This window comes from Dermacentor variabilis, chromosome 3, assembly GCF_050947875.1.
Source record: "Dermacentor variabilis isolate Ectoservices chromosome 3, ASM5094787v1, whole genome shotgun sequence".
NCBI lineage: Eukaryota > Metazoa > Arthropoda > Arachnida > Ixodida > Ixodidae > Dermacentor > Dermacentor variabilis.
In genome coordinates, this window is record NC_134570.1 from 86,904,506 (window position 1) to 86,921,945 (window position 17,440).

Genomic DNA, 17,440 nt, shown 5'->3' on the forward strand with positions numbered 1-17,440 from the left:
TCGTACATATATTGTTCAATTTTTAGTAGTGATCCAGGGTGTTGTGTTGCACTCGTGGTGTTTCTGATGCGTCGGTTTCTTCCAGTGCAACTGCAGGTCGAAACGCGACAATTAAGCGGATGTCTCAATGCGCTGGCTTCCTTCGCAATGCGCATCCTTCGCCTGAAATGTCGTCGGCGAAAGACGTCGCTGTCAGGCAGCGCACACGTGGATATACTTCTAAAGCATTCAAAGACGGCCGTAATTTAGAGTCATAGCCGAAAGGAATGACGATATGCAAACGCTGAAAGAGATCTGCCCAGGTCTTGTGGCCTTCACTGAATCATTCCTCATACTTTTTGACAGTTGGAACACGAAAGAAAGAGTCGCAATATATTTTGTTCAGAGCACTCGCCTTTTATCCTTATACGTCCAACTTGGCCAATGAAAAATAGCAAAAAAGAACATCTTGCGGCTCACAATCTCAGAGAGATGTTTTATTGACGTCGACGCCAGCGCTCTTGACGAACAGCGCGCTGTCGCTGGCACGATGCCATTGCCTGCCTTACACGGCGCGCTAAGGCTTTGGAAGGGTGTCAGAAACTTTGACGCTTGAATTGTTCATGTCGACAGAAATTAGCGCAACAAAATTCACTGAATAGGCCTGACGAGGTTAACCGAACGATAGTTTTTAGCGTAATGGTAATTATACTGACGCTCGAGGCGCATTCACGTCGTCCTCGTCGCCTTCGCCATTGTAGTGCTGGATTTGGGGGTCTCCAGATAAGCGGAGTGCGTTTTAGTGCAAAAAACGACGAGATTAAGCGGACGCGATGCCAACGCTATATACGTTTGCGCTCAATCGACTCCGTGGTGGAGCAAGTGCAGTATTGTGCTTTCGACTGCTGTCATGGGCTTTTGGCGCACGCGCAGAGTTTTATACATAGCAGGCAACACTACGAAGGCTAGTGAGCCTTCTCTCACTGTGCGCATCTGCGACCAAAATGTAGTGAGTGTCATTTGAAAGAAATAGATTAGGTACGCGCCATGTGATTCGATGTAAAATTATGCCTTGAGGTTTTATATTGCAAGACTTGACCAAATGTGCGCGAGACACTAGATATGACGCAATATATTATCTAAACCTAATTACCGCCAAACGCGCGGAGTAACATCGTTCTGCGACGAGCAACCACAGCGCATCACTTGCGCCGTCTAACATAGTGCGCCGTCTACCAGAAGCACAAATACGCACCAGTGGTACACAATTAGACCTAAACTGGCCTCCTCCCTCCATGACTTGCTTTGTTGCCCGGGTCGACTAAGGACGTAGTGAGGGCCACAGAGGGGACGTTTTCCTTCAGTATAGCGCAATTACCTCGGCAAAGGCAGGTTGCTCGGATTTACAACGCTGAATTTTAGGCCGGTTGCAACAATGCTCTGGTCTGAGCCGTTAACATCAAGGTAACTGATAGTTATCTATAAGTCTTCTACTATTTCACTAGCCGCTGACCAACGCCGACGGTTTTCCGTCTGTTTCATCTCGTGCACCGTCTAGTGTGACGCCTGCCACACCATTGGCGGCGCTTATGACGCCAGCGTTGTGAGACGCCCGGAAGCTGCCAGGGCGACGTTTCTTTTGCATAGCAGGAGGAGGAGTCGCCTGCGTCTCACCGTCATGTCGCACCCTCGTATAATTAGAACAGAGGCCGAGTACCATAAGCGCAACGCTCAATCTTGCTATCACCGTCGAAGCTTCGCCATTCGGGTCAAATGGAAAGATTTTTTTTACCACCCGCTCGACGTACCTTGCGAACCAACGATGGTCCGTTTACGGCAGAAGCCAGTCTTACACGGCACACTTGTCAAACCCGTCCGCTGGTCGGTTCCAGGCCTCGTAGTGCGGCATCGTCGTCCTATACCTACAAGTGTCGGCCGCATGTCTCCTCATGTCCCCGGTGCTCCCAGAAGAGATGTCTGGCCGCGGGACGGCGTGGTGTGCGGCACTCCGGGCACTGACGGTTGAAGTGCATTGCCGCGTTTTTTCATCTTCGTCGTTGTTCCCTCTTGTTCACCGTGGGAATATAGGACCTCCGGTGATCAAAAATTCGATTGCAGATGGAAGAAAAATCCCTCGGCAATCCCGATCGTATAGCGTCTTATGCTTAATAAAGTGTGCTTTTAAGTGTGTATTTAAGGTGTCGGCCCGTGATTTAATCGCATGGCGTCCCGAGATAAACACTTCGCACATCTACTTCGAGCTCACCTGCAGTTCGAAGTATCTATTGCGAAACGTTTCTAGGACTCAATCAGCATCCCTGGAGGATAGCCTTCAGGGATGAGATGGCGCACGTGCCACAGTGCGCCTGGATGAGTTCTCGCTGCACGGAGGGAAAAAAACTGCCTCACGCCAACGGTTCTGTCGCTCGACAAGCCATGCATGTCGAACCAGCGCCAGTCAGTCCGCTAACGACCACTGCTGCCGACAAGGATCGAAGCAATTGCGGCGTATCGAAACAAGCGGCGAAATCCTTGTCTTCTCGCCGTCGGAATTGACGGTCGTTAACGAGACACAAGAGACGTCTTCCCTTCACACGTACACGGTCGCGAAGGGCCCAATGGTGCCGTTATCTTTCGCAACGCTGCGACTCTGCACCCGCGCTCCTACGCACACGTGTGTTGCCACCGCGCGGGGCACTAGCGTTAACGGCTCGCGGGCAGGAAATTTGCTGCACGTAGTCTAACCCGGCCGTTGGTTTCGCGAAAGAGTAGGCTACGAATCCTTCAGTCGTTTTTGAGGCGTTCTGGCAGGTCATTGCGCTGCGCCCGACTTGGCGACGTTTGGTGTGAGAAAGATCGAGGGGCGAGTGAGCGCGCATTGGAAAAAAAAAAAAAGAAAGGACGCACGGTGCGAGGCTGATAAGATTTGCTGCGATCCGGATCGATCCGGTGAGCCGTCTCGGAGCCGCGGCCATAAGTTACCCAGTTAAGGCGGCACTTCGAAGAAAGCTCTGAGTAGTCGATATTTTTTTTGCTACGTTCCAGCGGAGTTCTGGTCGAGCAGGTCGTTGAACCGTACGGCTGGTCGCTCGTGTAACGTTTTGGTGGAAACATGACTGGCGCGAGTTTCTGCGACGGAGACGTCCCCTGTGCAGCGCTTCCGGAAGTGTCTTGGAAAGGTAAATATGTAACGTGTTTACCTTTTGATTCATGTTTGGTTGCCTTCATTGCGAAAATAACTCGCATCCGCGTGTGTTCGCTGAAAAGGGTCTACTGACATTTCTTTTATTTTTTATTTTTTCACGTAATAAGTAACGAGTAAAATCATTTGTTTGCATGCCCGCCACAATACTACACACCTGTTTACATGTCGAACTGAGCCGTTTAGCGAAAGATAACTCGGCGTATTCAGTTCAGCGTATGCGCTGTGGCGAAACAGACAGTTCTCGTGGCCTGCCCGCTGCGCAGCGCTTTTATTTCCAGTCGGGAAACGCTCCAACGTTATTTCTCGCGGTCCGCGTCGGCGTGCAATAAGAAGTATTAAATATTCATGTGCAGAGCCCCAGTTTTGAGGGACATCTTGTTTCACTTGAGCCTTTATTCGCGAGAGATGAATATACTCGCTGTAGTTTGCCCCAGTTCCTGTATGAAAAAGTGGTTCTTTGAATCCACGCACCTTGTTCCTCTGCGAAGAGGCGGTCACCACTGTTGGGTAACCCCGTGCCCAACATAAATCTTAGGTCGCCGCTTTCGCCCTTTAAGGTGCATGGAAATGGTGAGAAGTGTCGGTCCAGAGTTGTATGTTTCGCACTGCTCTTTCAAGTTGTAGATACGGTTTGTAATTGCGGACTCGTGTTTCCAACACGGCTGCCTGGCTAGGACTTGTGTCTATGATACTGCAAACATTGGGCTTGTTGAACTATACGAGTAACTGAACCTTACAGGTGCGTGCGGTAGACTGCTCACTTCATATTTCATTATTGTTTAAAAAAAAAGTTGTGGAAATACTAGCTATTCCAAAAAAACAGTAGGCTGTATTGGCGGCTACATGCAAAGAATTAAAATGCATCAATGCTATGCTGTTCAGATTTTTTTTCTTTTTGATAGTAGTTTGTTCAGCTACTGTCCTGATCCATTCTGAGCATGTTCCATCCTTCGAAACAGGAATAAGGCAAGGGCAACTTTTATTCGTTGGCGTAACTCGAAGCGTAACCAAACCGTAACCCAAACCGTACACATTTGAAATATGGGCAGCGTGAATTGTACAAAAAGATACCATAGCAATATTCATTCAAACAGAGAGAGATACATATAAATGAGATACGGAAGGCAGGGAGGATAACCGGTAGATAGATATCCAGTTTGCTACCCTGCACTGGGGAAAGGGTGGGGGTAGACAGAAAGATAAAGAAAAATGCACATACATAGAAAGAGAGGGAGATTACAGAAACACACACACACACACACACACACACACACACACACACACACACACACACACACACACACACACACACACACACACACACACACACACACACACACACACACACAAACACATAATATTCATTGAAACTGCATTAGGTGAAAAGCTAGCTTCAGAAAGACGTGAAACGTTTGCCAGAATAGAAAAGTTGCATGCCAGCATAATTTATCCAACTTTGCGGATAAATATACGAGAAAGTCGGAGGAGTTCCCGCTTGAGTGCGGATATTTGCGCTTGCGACAGGATGATGGCCGAGAACACTCCATCTCGATTGATTCGCGTGCGCGCCAGTGTTTGGCGTTCTCAGTGCTTTAAGTGTGTTTAGATTTTACGCTTACTTTTTTGTACTGTTAAGAAAAAAAATGTACTAACAAAAGTGCATTCTTTGTAAACACTGACGTTCTGGACTCTCTTGTAATAACTGTAGTAACCCGCTGTAATGACCTTCTATAATAACTGTTCTCTCGAGCATATATGGTTGCCTTGTCCATCACAGTATTATCAAGCTCGTCCCGTTTACACACCTTTCAATTTTAAAATGTTCGAGGAATGAAACAGATCATTTCAGGACTAATGACATAGTTGCAAGGCGCTTGTAGATTGTGATCACTTCTGGTTCTTTATTCCACTGAGCGGCTGCAACCTAATCGACAAGTTAGCTTCTGTCGTCATAGAAACGAGCTATTGTTACTCTGAAACCCACTGCGAACTGTGTGATGATGCTACGCGCACACAAAGTATTTGTTAAGAAGCATCCTAGTACAAGTGGGAATATCATTTGCAAGAAAATCAGTTTTTATTGCGATAGTAACTATATATTGATACTCCAAGGAAATCTTCGCCGTCAGCGTCGTCGTTATGTTCCTTGAAGATTTATGAGTATGTATGCTGCATATTTAACTATGTTATTCAGTCGCATAGTTACCAATCGGATACGTTGCTTTTATTACCTTTCATGGTTAGCTCAGCTGCAAAAACGTAATATATGTGACTCAGTTTAAAATCTGAAGCTTGCGGAACAGTGGGAGAATGGTGTAGGCGAATTACTGCGGTAAGCTTTTATGAAAATTCCCACCAATTTGGTCTAGGCCGTTGTTTCGTCGCAGATGACAAACAGGCAACCATCAAGTACCTCTCTGTTACAATTTGAGCTAACAAAAAAAAAATAAAGGACACAGGATCAGCAAGCCAACGTACCATGTGATTTTAGACCTTCATTCACATCTTCCGGTCAATAAAAAAGTTTTCTTTTTATGGCAAGAATCATACGGAGACGGTTAGGTTCTCCATATACACGGGGATGCTGCCAGCAACATCTAAACGGGATATATAAAGCAGAAAGGGTGTTTTCGCATTCATAATATACCAGCCTTGTAATAAAAACCGACTTCAAAAGTTATTACGCGCCTTAGCGGGCTTGGGCTCTGAGGAGGCCATAGAATATATGCAAAATCTGTGCTACACTATTCAACCGCCCAGGTTTCTCAAACCAGATCTTACGTTCTCGTCTGGTTATTCCTCAAAATTTTTGAGAATTGCAGCGCGCAAAAAAAAAAAAAAGTCGCGAAACGTTTCATTCACAACACAAGCGGGATAGACGTTGTCAGAAGACCGGTGGGAGGCCCAGCTGACAAGCCCAGGGCCTGAGAACCAGCTACGGCTGGTGAACAGGCCTAGTCACGTGGTCACGGCTACACCAAATAGGGTGGCCGCCCACCTTCGGGCATTAGCAGTTTGGTCTCCGTAATAAAGCTTATTCGCTCACTCAGAGCACATGGCTTTCATCCTAAGTGTTCTCAGGTTAATAAAAAGTGAAAATTCGGCTGTTCACAATATGAAAGTGTTGCAGTTTCACTGGTAACCGCTGTTTACGGGCAGGGCAAATGACGCCTGCGCGATAACATTATACGCCTTGGTAAAGCATGGCAAAGTTTTTAGCGCGCGAGAAATTTTCGGCGCACCTGTGTGTCGTCGCACCCGTGTACAGTTAAAACACCGTAACACTATACGTTGCTGTTACCAGTGCTTTGGCCTTTTAGCCCTTCGGGCAAAACTGTGAAACCTTTTATGTCTTTTCAGATCGATAAACAATCCGGTATAAACGGGGATAGAACACAGACGAGCGTACTAAAAGTGATAACATCTTTCACGAAATTTGTCTAGTGCTAAGAAAAATAAAACACTTTTTCTTAGAGACTGTGAGGCAAATGTTGCTGTAGTGGTTTTCTCTGATGGCATAGTTCTGCGTATTATAAAGCAAAGCCTGCTGCCGCAAACATGGCTCTTGATTTTTATTAGCGACTTTTTACAGGTGTATGTCAGCAAGGGCTGCTCAGTTTTCTTTGGACTGGGCACTGCAGGGATAGTGTCATGCTGATGTGGCAAAAACAAAGAACCCAGAAAATTAAGGAAATTAAAGAAACATATGCAGTCTAGGAGAACAAACAAGTGAATGAATGAATGAATGAATGAATGAATGAGACCAAGTAGGTTTATGACATGGGAGTCGCTATGGAAATGAAGGCAGAAAATAAATGATGCCAAACCAACGCCTGCACTATAATGTGTCTTGAGGCTTTGGGCATGTTCTTTGGTGCGGGAGAGCTCTAGTTCCGTTACTCTTTTTTTTTAATATGGCAGTCACTGCGGGAGTAGTTGCAGATGCTTAGATTTTGCAGAATTTAGTATTTGCAGAAGCTTAAAACTTAGATATTAGAGTGCTCTTTCTTTCCACCGCTCAAATAGCCCTAGTGGGGCTGAGCGTATAAATAAATGAAATGAAAAACTGGAAAGCCTCACACTTGTAAAAAAATAAAAGAACGTGACTAACTGAAGTGATAATAAGGCGCAACAACTGTGAACAGCGGGGCGCAGATATGACACGTTGGCCATACTCATAAATGGTTGCCCAAGAGTATCTTGATGCCAGCACTTTCTCGCCTTTTACACAATCTCTTGCTTTATCTCTACTTGTTCGCTTTTCGTGCAAGAACAAGAGGTCCGCTTTTATACGGCTGCCGTATAAAAATCTCCTCAGATCACGCAACCGCGCGGACGATAGGCCAGGCTTGACCTCCTCTTGGATGGCCCATTGCAGCGCTAGAGAATTTTCCGTAGCCTTGGCTGCAGCCTTCTTTGCACAGTGACTGAAGGCCAGGGGGTGGTAGTTGCTGCATATATGTAGTCATATTGAACACGTTGATTTCATGCCGTAGTAAAAACATCAATTCGGAAGCCATCTGTGATTCGTTTATTTATATTCCTGTTAACACCCATAACGTTTCAATGTCCCACATACATGTAGTTAAAGCGACAAAACCCCTTAGCGCTAATTGCTTAATCATCATTTATTAGGTGTTATTGTTCAAGGTACGCTGGTAATGCATGTATCTTATCAGCACATAGCTCATCAGCATATGAAAGGCTGGTGCGTAAACATTAGAGGGCCGATTATTTTTCCTGATATTATTGTACACTTTCCAGCTGCATTCAATATCGCTGCGTAAAACTCGATTACCACGCTCCGCATCTCTTCGTTGGTGAACTACTCTCCATTTCGCCCAAAGCCGAGCTCACGCATATTTACATACATGCAGTCCCCTGACAAGAGTTCCAGGCCACAGCGTGCGCCACAACACTCACTTTGAGCCCCGTAGCAGGACTTGCATCCAATTCCAAGAGCTACAAAGTTACGAAGAGGGAAACGGACACTATTTCTCATCATCGGCATGTTTCAAAGTGTCGAAATTACTTCGCGAGCCCCACCACCAATCCGGAAAGTGAACGGGCTCACCCACGGAGCGGCATGCACGATACCTTTCCATCGAGACAGCACATCCTCTAATTGGCGCCACTATTTTTTCGCCACGGATGTTCAGGGCGGAAACGGGAACGAGTACTCGAGATCTCACTGAGCGGCAATGAAACTTGATACGAAGAAAAACAGCAGCTGTCCGTGACGGGGTCGGTACACGTTAATCGTCGACGAATTCGGCTAGACTGTTACAAGTGTACTTCCGTTTTAATTTTTTCAGTTTATGATATTGGGTCCCCAGCGTCGCGAGAGGGCTTCATTGTTGATCGAATTGGGCCTGCGCTCACTCCACGCAGAAAAACTCCGCGCCAAGGTGTCGCTGAGTTCGAGAGTGCTGGGCAAATCGTGGCGACTCCTCTACATCGTCGGCGTTCCCTTGCTGCTGCTTCCAGTGGCCATGTATGTTGAAGGAAAGGTATATTCTAGCGCCTTATGTTTGGCAATTTAGCCGGTGCTATATGGATAGTATGTAGACAGGGGCAAAGAGAGAGAGAGAGAGAGAGAGACCAATAAAAGGCTGGAATAATTTAACGATTACATTTCGACGTTATTCCTATTTGCGCTTCGTGAGTGGCTAAAACGGCGCTCCGCCCAAGTTGTCACCGCGATGCGTCGGCCGCGAACGGAGGAACATGAGAAAAGAATAAAATTATATTCCTGTCAAGGAAGCGATAAATTAAACACTACATTATGTACCATTACATCAATGGAACGAACGCTGTAAAGGAGCCACAAGTATACATCACCGTCTGTTCTAGTGCACTGAATTGTTCTCTCTCAAATCTTGCACAGAGATGGCATTAGGCTGCCGATGCAGTCGAATACCAGGTATGAGGAGAAGGGACAAAATGAGGTGCATTACTGGACCGTTTAGTCCAAAACTAGCTAGAAAGACGCGTTGTTTGCGGCGTGGCCTGAAAAAGAACATAATTTTCTATGATGATGGTGATGATTTATTGGCCTCCACTTTGCAACGGGGCGGTTATAAATGATCACAAAACCTGCTTGATTTATTCAGGTATACTATAAACGTTCTGATCTATCATTTTTTGTATCCATCTCCTTAATCTTTCTTTCTTTTAGCGCTACAGCAGCGTCGTCTGTCGTATTTATCACAAAACCATAGAGAATGGGCCTAATGCGGTGCGTGTCTTGTTGAGAGGTTAGTGACAGGCGGGCGCCACTAATCCGTTCCCGCAAATTCAACATTCTTTGTCTATCACCGCAGGCGACGCCTACTTCTGGTTTACTCTGGGTCTGGTTCACTCTGGAACTTGTAAGAGTTGCGTATACGTTACGTGTCTGCACGTCCGAAGCGTGCGCCAACTCTGCACGAGCGCATTTTTGGTGTCTTCTTTGTTCTTGTTTGCAGTTAGGTTCCTTTTTATCATTTACCAACATTTATATTATTTATCAATATACAGTTCATATTTATTCATTTTATCAACTGAATCTTGCTAATATTATTTCTAATGATGATTTTTTTACGTTCTTCAGAAACGTTACTTGTGTTGCTTTTTCTTGAATTGTGCAGCCCCCACCCCCCACCCCACCCCGCTTTGCAGTAATACCATAATTTACGAAGCAAGTACTCCCCAAATAAGTAAATAGATAAGTAAACAAATATTTCAACGTTTGCATGGCGATATTTATGTAAAAAATAATGCAAGTGGTGCAGACAGCATCATCAAGATGGCATATCCGTGCTTGTGAACTGAATTAATGACTACACTTGCGTTTCAATGTCGCCGCTCCAATGCTTGTTGCACAACATCTTCGAAGCTTGTGCGTATACGGCTCACATGCCCCTCTGAAGCAGAATTTTCAACCCAGGCAGGATGGTGCGCATACATTCTCCTGTGGATGGCGTTCTACTGGTCGGCCGAAGCGATTCCACTGGCAGCTACGGCGCTGATGCCTGTCTTCCTATTCCCGTTGTTTGGCATTCTGAATTCGCAGAAGGTCGCTTCCTTCTACCTCAACGTGAGTACCTCTCAACTGACTGCGTGTGCTGCATTTCATTGCAATCATTTTTTTTATCAAAACGAAACTAAGAAGGTGCAATCTGCTTTGCTATTCAAATAAATAATTTCAAATCGAATAAACAAAGAGACAGCACATTTTAGCGATTTCTTCGGTTCCGATCTCATTTACAACGACAGCAGCATTACCACACAGTCAAGACGACCATCTTCCTTGCCGTTGTTGTGGTTATGGTTGTAGTTGTTGTCATCTCAATATATGTCTCATATCCATGAGGAGGACTGATCACACTTTAATTAATGAGTTTATTTGTTCTGGTTGCCTACTTCTTCTACTACTATGCAGAATTGGACAACAATCCAACGGCTATATGGCGGTTTGTTCGGCGGTAAGGATGTGGGCAAATAAAACTTCTAATTAAAAGTAATATTAAAAACATTTAACATAGTATTTGTCAGACAAATATAATTGTTTGACAGTACAGAGACAATATATGAATCAGATAAAGTTCTGTCCATGTCTTTTCTTTGTATGTGTGGTGGACACAACTTCCTTTCTGTATAACCAGTAATGCACTTTGTGGAATTCGAACTAAGCACTTCAAAAGACTTTAAGTACGCTACATATATTTCGTTATAAATGCTTACTTTTAAATAACTCGCTGTTATTTCACGAAAGGCTTATGCTTATTTTTTTTTTTTTCGCGGTGGTTCCACATTTTACTGCACCAATATGTTTGATTCAGATAGTTTCGGTGTATGATGTTTATTTTTGTTTGCTTTGTGTAAAACAGTCATATTTCTTTGTTTCCATGGTTCAGTAGGACAGCTTCCAAGCTGCCCAAGGAGGCTGCAGCGTGGGAGTTGAGATGACCTTCAAATTTCAAGCCTGCTTAGACCAATTTTTATTCTTGTTTTGTTGAAATCAAAATTTAGTTCACAAGTGAGGAAGCAGTTGCTGTATTCAAGGCTTCAGGCTGTTAAAGCTCAATGAGTCGTCCCGCCATAGTCCTTCAAATAGACTCTTAGGCTATAAGTTTTGCTACAAGTGATGTTACGAGCGAAGTAACGCCGTGCTATTTACATAATTTGAGCAATTTCGTTTTCGCTGTACGTTTGTAGCACTACCATATGCGGCACATGGCGCCTGTGAATAATGTAAGCTAAAAAAATTAAATTATGGGGTTTTACGTGGCAAAACCACTTTCTGATTATGAGACACGCCGTAGTGGAGGCCTCCGGAAATGTCGACCACCTGGAGTTCTTTAACGTGCACCTAAATCTAAGTACACAGGCATTTTCGCATTTCGCCCCCAACGAAATGCGGCTGCCGTGGCCGGGATTCGATCCCGCGAACTCGTGCTCAGCAGTCCAACACCATAGCTACTGAGCAACCACGGCGGGTTTAATGTAAGCTACTGTGTATAAACTACGTGCCGTTGTCGCGGCTTCGTCGCAGTTGGTTTTTACGTTGACGCTTTCGACGTTGTTTTCCACAGACAACATTATTGTCGGTGTATCCTCCATTGAGGCTATGCGTGATGTTTGAGGTTTATCATCATCATTGTCATGTGCGAATTCGATCTGCTGCCGGCGCTGTTTTCTCGAGCAGGTTAAATTGCACGCAAATTGCAATTTGCACAGAGACATACCGCCGTTTTGTCAAGAACAATTTCTCTGCGGTTCACAGAATGTAGTGCTTATCCACTACAGTAGCGTTCGTTCTGGCCTCAGAAATACATGAACAGATGCCACTGCTCTCAGAGCCTGTACTGTTGCGTTTCGCCTGCGACACGTGGTTTTGCCGGCGCGACTGCGGCGGGGCGGCGGACATTTTGGCCCGATCGTCGTCGCCGCAACACTCATCGCCAGGTGTTTCCAGGCGCGACTGCGGCGATGCGACCGCCTAGGGATCATCCTCGCATTCCAGTCATTGTGCCCGAAACAGGCGATGCCAAAGCAGGGATCTCATTCCAGTTATTGGGCCCGAAACAGGCGATGCCAAAGCAGGGGTCTCGTTCCAGTCATTGTGCCCGAAACAGGCGATGCCAAAGCAGGGATCTCATTCCAGTTATTGGGCCCGAAACAGGCGATGCCAAAGCAGGGATCTCGTTCCAGTCATTATGCCCGAAACAGGCGATGCCAAAGCAGGGACCATCTTCTCATTACAGTCATTGTGTCCGACCGGCAGCGCCACGACAGGGTGCTACGAGATCGTGCTCGACATGGTGCTACGGCATCGCTACGACAGTGTGCGTCACCATTAGCCCATTGTACATTCACGTGCTCGTCTTTTGAGGGGTTCCTTCTTGCCCTCAACTGCGAGAGTATAAAAACAGCTGCCCCCGGACGCCAAAAAGAGGGCTCCGATTTCTTCTGTTGAGTGAAGTGCTCTCCCGTCTCTCTACTTCGGTCAAACCTGACCACCAACTCTTTGCGATGTTAAAATAAACAAGTTGTTTCGTTGTTACCAGTCGACTCATGCTTTGCCGGGACCTTCGGATGCTCCCAGTTGTACCCCAGGCCGCCAGGCCAACGCTACCCTTGGGGCTTGCGACCCAGGTACAACCACGGGCGTCAGCGCCGAGTTCCCAACAGATCGTACCAGCAGTCAGATCCAAACATCTGGTTGCCAGCGGTGAGATCGCCTCCGACTTCAAACAACTGTCTGCCTGCGGTGAGATCGCCACAACGGAGGCCAGCAGCGAAGAGATGCAGTTGACGGTATGCTGAGCAGCTCAACGACGATCCGGGAGCAGTGCAACGAGCCCTGTGTGACGACTGGTTGCCTGCAGCGGAACGACTGCGCGGAATTCCTGCCTGCGAGGTTTGGTGAGTGCGGGACTTTCTTCTTCTGAGCTTTGCCAGGCTTTTTGTTAGTGTCAGAAACAGAGCTGGTAATTGTGGTTGTCGTTGCTGCCGGGTTAGTTTGCGGCAAGACAATAGTAAGCAGTAGAGAAAGCAGCATTCAGAGCAGCCATGGATTTGAAGTCGTTGCGCAAACCGAAATTGTTGGAACTTGCAAGAGAGTTGGGTCTGGATGTCTCAGACAAACTAAGAAAACCTGAACTGCTAAAGGCTATTCTTGAGTTAGAGGCTGAGGATGACGAGCTGTCGGAATGCCTTGAGACTATTGAGGAGAGGTCAAAAAGACAGGAGCGCGAACTTAAAGAGCAAAAAGAAAAAGAAGAGCGTGAACGTAAAGAACAGAAAGAAAAAGAAGAGCGTGAACGTAAAGAACAGAAAGAAAAAGAAGAGCGCGAACTTAAAGAACAAAAAGAGAAAGAAAAAGAAGAGCGTGACCATCAACACGCTTTGGAAATGAAGCGTCTCGAGATAGAGATGGAACGCGCTCGTAATGGAAGTCAGGCACACGGTGCAGGAGAACGCGTATTGTTCAAAATGACTGACCTAATGCGGCCGTTTAAGCTTGGAGAGGACATTGGTTTGTTCCTGGTTAACTTTGAGCGAACGTGCGAGAAGCAGGGGTTCTCTCGGGAAACGTGGCCACAGCGCTTGCTCACTTTGTTACCCGGCGAGGCGGCCGACGTAGTCGCTCGCTTGGATAGAGAGGAGGCAGAGGATTTCGACACAGTGAAATCGAGTCTTCTAAAAAAGTACCGGCTGTCTGCGGAGGCGTTCCGTCGGAAGTTTCGGGAAAATAAGAAAGGCAGAAGTGAGTCATATACAGAGTTTGCGTATAGGCTTATGTCGAACATGCAGGAGTGGCTCAAAGAAGAGAAAGCGTTTGGTGACCACGATAAAGTTCTGCAGTGCTTCGGGCTAGAACAGTTTTATAGTCGGTTACCGGAGAACGTGCGATACTGGGTCTTGGATAGGCCAGACGTTTGTACGGTGGCTAAAGCCGCTGAGCTAGCCGAGGAGTTTGTGACGCGTCGGGCTCGCGGAGCTAAGGACGGTCAAAAGGGTGAATTTGGCTCGAAGTTTGAGAGGCCGAAGTTCACACCCATGAGAGCAAAGGGGAACACGCGTAGTGCGGATGCGAGTGGAAGCAGTGCGACCGAACCTAAGGAGACGGCGGCAGCCGAAGCCGAACGCAGAAAGCGGTTCGAGATGAGGCGAGCGGGCGTTTGTTATACGTGCCAGAAGCCGGGTCACTTTTCGGCGCAGTGTCCGGAAACAACACCAAAAGTTGTGTTTTTTTCAATAGGCAGCACTGACGAGAACATGAAGCTTCTCGAGCCTTACATGCGAGACCTCCTCGTAAACGGGAAAGAGTGCCGAGTGCTTCGCGATTCCGCAGCTACGATGGATGTAGTTCACCCGTCTTACGTAGAACCCCATATGTTCACGGGCGAGTGCGCATGGATCAAGCAAGCCGTGGAAGCTCATAGCGTGTGTCTGCCGGTAGCAAAGGTGCTTATTGAAGGACCTTTCGGAGCGCTTGAGACGGAGGCGGCAGTGTCATCTATGCTGCCACCCCAGTACCCGTACCTATTTTCAAACAGGTCCGATCACCTCCTGCGCGAGAAGGGGCTTTTGTTTGGTGAAGCTAGTGTTCAGGCCTTAACCAGATCGAAGGTTCGGGAGCTCGCTGCAAAGGCGGTAGTTGCGGGGCCGACGTTATCAAACAACGAAAAAGGGTCAGAGGCGCAGCAAGCTGATATTCAGAGCACGCCCGAACTGAATAAACTTGAGTCTGTAACGTTAAAGGCGCCAGATACTGGAGAGGAAATGCCCGACACGGGAAAGTTAGAAGAGCTATCTACTGATTTGCTCATCGCGCCTACGTCAGACGGACTTGATAGGTTGCTAAAAGTCAGCCGGTCGGCTTTGATAGCCGAGCAAAAAAAGGATGGCAGCCTGGAAAACGTGCGCTGCAATGTCAAAGAAGGTATCGCCAGGAAAACTGCGCGTTTTGTGGAAAGAGGTGGAGTCCTGTACCGGAAGTATCTAGACCGAAGAGGAGTGGAGTTCGATCAGCTGGTCGTGCCTCAATGCTATCGTCAGGATCTGTTGCGCTTGTCACACGGGGGTTCGTGGTCCGGACACCTAGGAGTTAAGAAAACTAAGGACCGTCTCTTGCAAGAGTACTATTGGCCCGGGTGTTTTCGGGACGCAGACCATTTCGTGAGGACATGTGACACTTGTCAGCGGGTGGGCAAACCAGGGGACAAATCGAGGGCGCCGTTGAAATTGGTACCTATCATTACGGAGCCTTTTAGACGGCTCGTTATTGATACTGTGGGACCTCTGCCGGTAACAGCCACGGGGTACAGACACATTTTGACTGTGATCTGCCCAGCGACAAAGTTCCCTGAAGCAGTGCCGCTTAAAGAACTCAGCTCAGTTGAGATAGTTAATGCACTACTGTCCATATTTGCGCGAGTTGGTTTTCCTGCAGAAATTCAATCAGATCAGGGCACAGTGTTTACTAGCGCTTTGACGAGAACTTTTCTCGAAAGGTGTGGGGTAAAGCTGTTACACAGCTCAGTGTACCACCCACAGTCGAATTCCGTTGAGAAGCTCCACTCCGTCATGAAGCGCGTGTTGAGAGCGTTGTGTTTTGAACATCGAACTGACTGGGAGCTGTGTCTGCCTGGGGTGATGTTTGCTTTAAGGACCGCGCCGCATGCGGCTACGGGGTTTTCGCCAGCTGAACTGGTGTACGGTCGCTCGCTTCGATCTCCGCTTCGCATGCTTCGAGAATCATGGGAAGGTAGGGGCGACGACCCAGTCGTGGTGGAGTACGTGCTTAAGCTCCTCGAACGCTTAAGAAGGGCACAGGAGTTGTCAGGTGAAGCAATGACAAAGGCCCAGCAGAGGGCCAAGGTTTATTATGATCGGACAGCCAGGGCCCGTCGTTTTGAGGTTGGCGATGAGGTCATGATATTGCGCACATCGCTAAACAACAAACTAGACGTGCAGTGGGAGGGCCCAGCACGAATTGTTCAGAAACTGTCGGACGTTAACTACGTGGTAAGTCTGCCAGGAAAGCGGAAAGCACAGCAAGTTTACCACTGTAATCTGCTCAAACCTTATAGACAAAGGGAAGCAGTGGTGTGCATGATGGTAAACGTTCCTGAAGAGCTTCCGGTCGAGCTTCCAGGACTAGGCTCAGTGACGAACAGGGAAGACACCGGTCAAGTCATTAGTGACCTTATCAGTAAAGCACCGCTGTCGCCTGAGCAGAAAACCGAACTACACCAGCTATTACGAGAGTTTCAAGGTCTGTTCTCTGAGAGGCCTGGTAGGACTTCTGTACTTACTCATGATATAGAACTTACCTCCACAGAGCCAGTACGATCCAAGGCGTATCGGGTGTCACCCCGCCAGAGCGATATTATGGAGGCTGAGGTAAAGAAAATGCTACAGCTCGGTGTTATTGAGGCAGGTGAGAGTGATTATACCTCCCCTTTGATTTTAGTTGAGGTACCGGGCAAGGAACCTCGTCCTTGCGTCGACTACCGCAGGCTTAATTCCATCACTAAGGATCAAATTTATCCGATCCCTAACATCGAGGAGCGCCTTGAGAAAGTTAGTAGCGCTCAGTTTATTTCCACCCTAGATCTTGTCAGGGGTTATTGGCAGGTTCCACTTACAGAAGAGGCTAGTAGGTATGCGGCGTTCATTTCACCAATGGGAACATTCCGTCCTAAAGTGTTGAGTTTTGGTTTGAAGAACGCGCCATACTGTTTTTCAAGTCTCATGGATAAAGTGTTGCGGGGACAGCAAGAATTCGCTTTACCGTATCTAGACGACGTAGCGATATTCTCCGCATCCTGGTCTGAGCATATGGCACACTTGCGGGCAGTGCTAACCCGCCTGCGCGAAGCAGGCTTGACAGTCAAGGCTCCTAAGTGCCAGTTAGCACAGGCCGAGGTTGTCTACCTCGGTCACGTGATTGGTCAGGGTCGTCGCCGCCCCTCTGAAATAAAAGTGGCCGCTGTGCGAGACTTTCCGCAACCGCGCACAAAGACCGATATTCGGTCGTTCTTGGGTGTCGCCGGCTACTATCAGAGGTACATCCCTAGGTACTCTGATATCGCGGCTCCCCTGACGGATGCTCTAAGAAAGACAGAGCCTCAAACAGTCGTCTGGGACGAGACCAAGGAAAGAGCTTTTAGCGCCCTAAAGAGTGCCCTAACAAGCCAGCCTGTGCTACGATCGCCAGACTATACAAAAGAGTTCATTGTTCAGTGCGATGCTAGTGAGCGA

The 17,440-nt window shown here is 47.4% G+C and overlaps 1 protein-coding gene across 3 annotated transcripts in view; it reads left to right on the forward strand.

Annotated features, from left to right (window-relative positions):
* Positions 1-2,642: 2,642 nt before the first annotated feature.
* The window catches only part of LOC142576002 (Na(+)/citrate cotransporter-like), a 59,069-nt gene continuing 44,271 nt past the window's right edge, over positions 2,643-17,440 (forward strand). The window contains exons 1-4 of one of the 3 annotated variants that reach the window (XM_075685870.1): positions 2,643-2,928; positions 3,025-3,158; positions 8,576-8,694; positions 10,113-10,262. In XM_075685870.1, the coding sequence (XP_075541985.1) occupies positions 3,092-3,158; positions 8,576-8,694; positions 10,113-10,262 (336 nt within the window). In that variant the 5' untranslated portion in view covers positions 2,643-2,928; positions 3,025-3,091. Of the gene's footprint in view, positions 3,159-8,575; positions 8,695-10,112; positions 10,263-17,440 lie in introns of all 3 variants that reach the window. The other 2 variants (XM_075685869.1, XM_075685871.1) reach the window with 2 other exon arrangements.